General features: G+C 33.9%; 1 protein-coding gene across 1 annotated transcript; it reads right to left on the reverse strand.

The window, feature by feature from the left end:
- Positions 1-414: 414 nt before the first annotated feature.
- Positions 415-2,635, reverse strand: LOC108354648 (phosphatidylinositol transfer protein beta isoform-like; the record flags this gene model as incomplete). Its single annotated transcript, XM_017605824.1, has 3 exons — positions 415-1,042; positions 1,130-1,241; positions 2,550-2,635. Coding segments are annotated over 3 exons (410 nt in total), but the record flags the coding sequence as incomplete, so codon positions are not given.
- Between the last annotated feature and the right edge of the window lie 452 nt (positions 2,636-3,087).

The following is a 3,087-nucleotide window of genomic DNA, read 5'->3' on the forward strand; positions in this document are numbered from 1 at the left end:
TATGATTTTTATCCCATCTTAAGGCTTTAGTGCTTGGAAAATATATCTACACCTGTTTTCCCCTATCCTTTCTATCCTTCCTCTAGGGCTGTTGTCCACTGGAATTAGAGATAGCTCAGCAAATGCACTAAGCTATTTAGAGGACAAAACGTACTACTACGCGAAAAGGTGGAATCCCCCATCTGCCAGAGCATCTCACGTAACTCATACCACCGATAAAATCGACCCCCCAAGGGAAATTCCAGCCCAACTTCGTTATTTTATTATTAATGGAAAACAACTATTTACGGCCAATTCGGCTTTTAACCGTGGTTGCGCATATTGGACATTTCTATCAGTGATAGTTTAGAAATAAAAGAGACTGATGCTTTGGCTTGATGCATTTCTGAACACAGGATAACTAAATGATTATATAGATATATTTGAGTTATATATTTTACCAAAAAATATTTCTTAAGACATAATGAGATTCTAATTAGCCAACTCCTATTTCATAGACACTTAAACTCGAGTTTGACATTTTTAGGCTTCTCGCAGAGATAAGGTAAGTTATTAGTCAGTTCTATGTACGTACGGAACAACAAAGATTTATGTATATCTAGCCATGCACTGGCACTCCAGTATCTTTCCCCAAAATCATGCAGAGATAGTTTTGACTCTAGCTAATGCTTTCTTTGAATGCCAGACAACTTAACAGTCTTATAAAGAGCACTGCTATTAGCACTCTACGCGCTAACCGCTTTCTTCGTTCCTTTAACTCTCTAAAATAAGTTTCTAAAGTTTCTAAATTCATACTGATTCAAAACTCCTTAGCGATTGCAGTGCCAACGCTAAAATATCATCGTTTGCCATTTTTTTTTGTTTAAATATGTTAGCACATCTTTACATACCGTTATGACCGTTCTGCAATACGGATATGCATTCCATGCCTCTTCATGTATTTCTAAGGAACCCTTCGGTGCCAACAGTCTTATAAATGCTGGAACTTTTGATGCCAAATGGTAGATTTTATATGTATACTGGCCGGCATTATATTTACCACCTGTAAAATTAAAATGAAAAGCATGTGTGTAATTAAAAATTTCATTAAGATTTATGTACGAGTACTTTTGGTATAACTCATACTCACCCAACAGTGGATAATTATCGAATGGTTCGTTTTTTAGCACTTCAATGCCTTCACCACCGCCAGTCTCATTCTTCGATGCTTCAGCAACTGAATAAAGTTGTGCAACTTGATACTGCGTAAGGATAAGAAATAGAAAGCAAATAAAAAATTAAATAAAGAAATGCATAAGGTGTACACTTTATAAGAAAAATGTCCAACTTAGTTACAAAATAATGGGAGAAATAATGTAAGAAGGTGTGTGGAGAGAAATATGATAAAAAGTTATGATTACAGCCGCACTGTTGCCAAATAAGGTTATGGGGGCTACATGACAAATTTAAATATAAGTATTAGGAAGGCGCTTGAATTTAGAAGGCAATAAGAAAGGATTATTAAGCATATATATATTTTGATACTTCCTATTTGATATTTTTCGTTGTTTGTGTTTCCGACAGAGTAGGTGTATGCTCTATTGTGGAACAATTTTCCGTCATCCCTTGTCAATTTTGGTTTGGAGACAAACCGGTTTCGGTGTTGTGCTATCTATATCTATTTAAATAAATGTAGCTTGAGTTATGTACTATGTACTATGAAACAGTTTTTCATGAAAAATCATCACCGTTCGAATCTGACTTAAGAAATCCGCAGCAGAACACTGTTACAATTACGTTGTGTACGTTGTGAAACTACCATATCTCTTTTTCTGGGTCACCCCTCTTACAACTACATGTTTACGGGACAGCCCGCTAGATGGCTCCTACTCTTTCGATGACAACACTTAACAATTACACCGATTTAAACAGTCTTCAAATAATGTTACATACAAAATTATGTTTTCATCAAAAGTAATCCTATTCTACTAAAATGCATTGAGTATACTTGGAAATCCAAAATAAAAATTAAATACTTAGAAAAAATGAAAAATGTTAAAGAGAGCGTGCACAATATTGAATTTTTAATTAATTTCCTATGAACGACGGTGACCGCACTCGCCTGGCCTCGCCATTGACGCCACATTGGCTGATTGGTGCTCTATTTCCGATTTTTTTTTTTGTTTTTTTTTTTTTTTTTAATTTGTTTCTATTTCTTATTTTTCAACGAGCATACGAATAAGTGTAATTATGCAGCGGCGCGTTTACAATGACGGCGAGGCAAAAATAGCCAGGAGCCGATATGTATGTAAGTAACAAAGAAAAAATATAAAAATAGCAAAGAAAATTAAAATGCATAGAACTAAAACTGTTGGCGATTGGCGATTGGCGTATGACGAAGAGGGTCGGCTATAAGATTTGCTTATTGCTTGCGCCACAGGCTGCATTCAATTGCATATGCGGGTGTGCGGTTGCGCCGCATGTGATGACTGTAGACGTTCCAGTGAGGGTAAAGCACAGTTTTTGTACTTTTTTTCTAGTTCCTAGTTTTTGACTTCCTGTATACTAACCTCTTCCACAGTTAATGGCAAGGTAACGCGGCTGAAAAGAAACAGAAGCAGCAGAAAACGAAAATAATTAGTATAGAATTTACATGCTTGTAAATACTTAGTATACACATAAAAAAATATCTATTTACGTATGTACGTATGATTATATGTAAGTCTCTAAATACACATTCATACAAACATCCTAGGCATACAACTTTTTTTTTTAATTAAATATAGTTACATACCTACAAAGAGAGGATGAGAATGATAAAAAACCAACAGAAGTAATGTCTTTGTCAAAACTTTGTAAAAAAAATCATAGGGAGTTCTGAGAAAAAGTTTTTCTAAAAACATTTACGAAAAAAAAAGTTGTACTACAAAAGGAATTAAAAAAAATAATTCCAGAATAAAATTCTACTAACAAAAAATTATACTAACAAAAAATTGTACTAACAAAAATTGTACTAACAAAAAATTGTACCAACAAAAAATTGCACTAACAAAAAATGTTACTAACAAAAAATTGTACTAACAAAAAATTGTACTAACAAAAAATTGT

This window comes from Rhagoletis zephyria, unplaced genomic scaffold, assembly GCF_001687245.7.
Source record: "Rhagoletis zephyria isolate East Lansing unplaced genomic scaffold, Rhagoletis_zephyria_1.1 Rzeph_scaffold_37909, whole genome shotgun sequence".
Classification (NCBI taxonomy): domain Eukaryota; kingdom Metazoa; phylum Arthropoda; class Insecta; order Diptera; family Tephritidae; genus Rhagoletis; species Rhagoletis zephyria.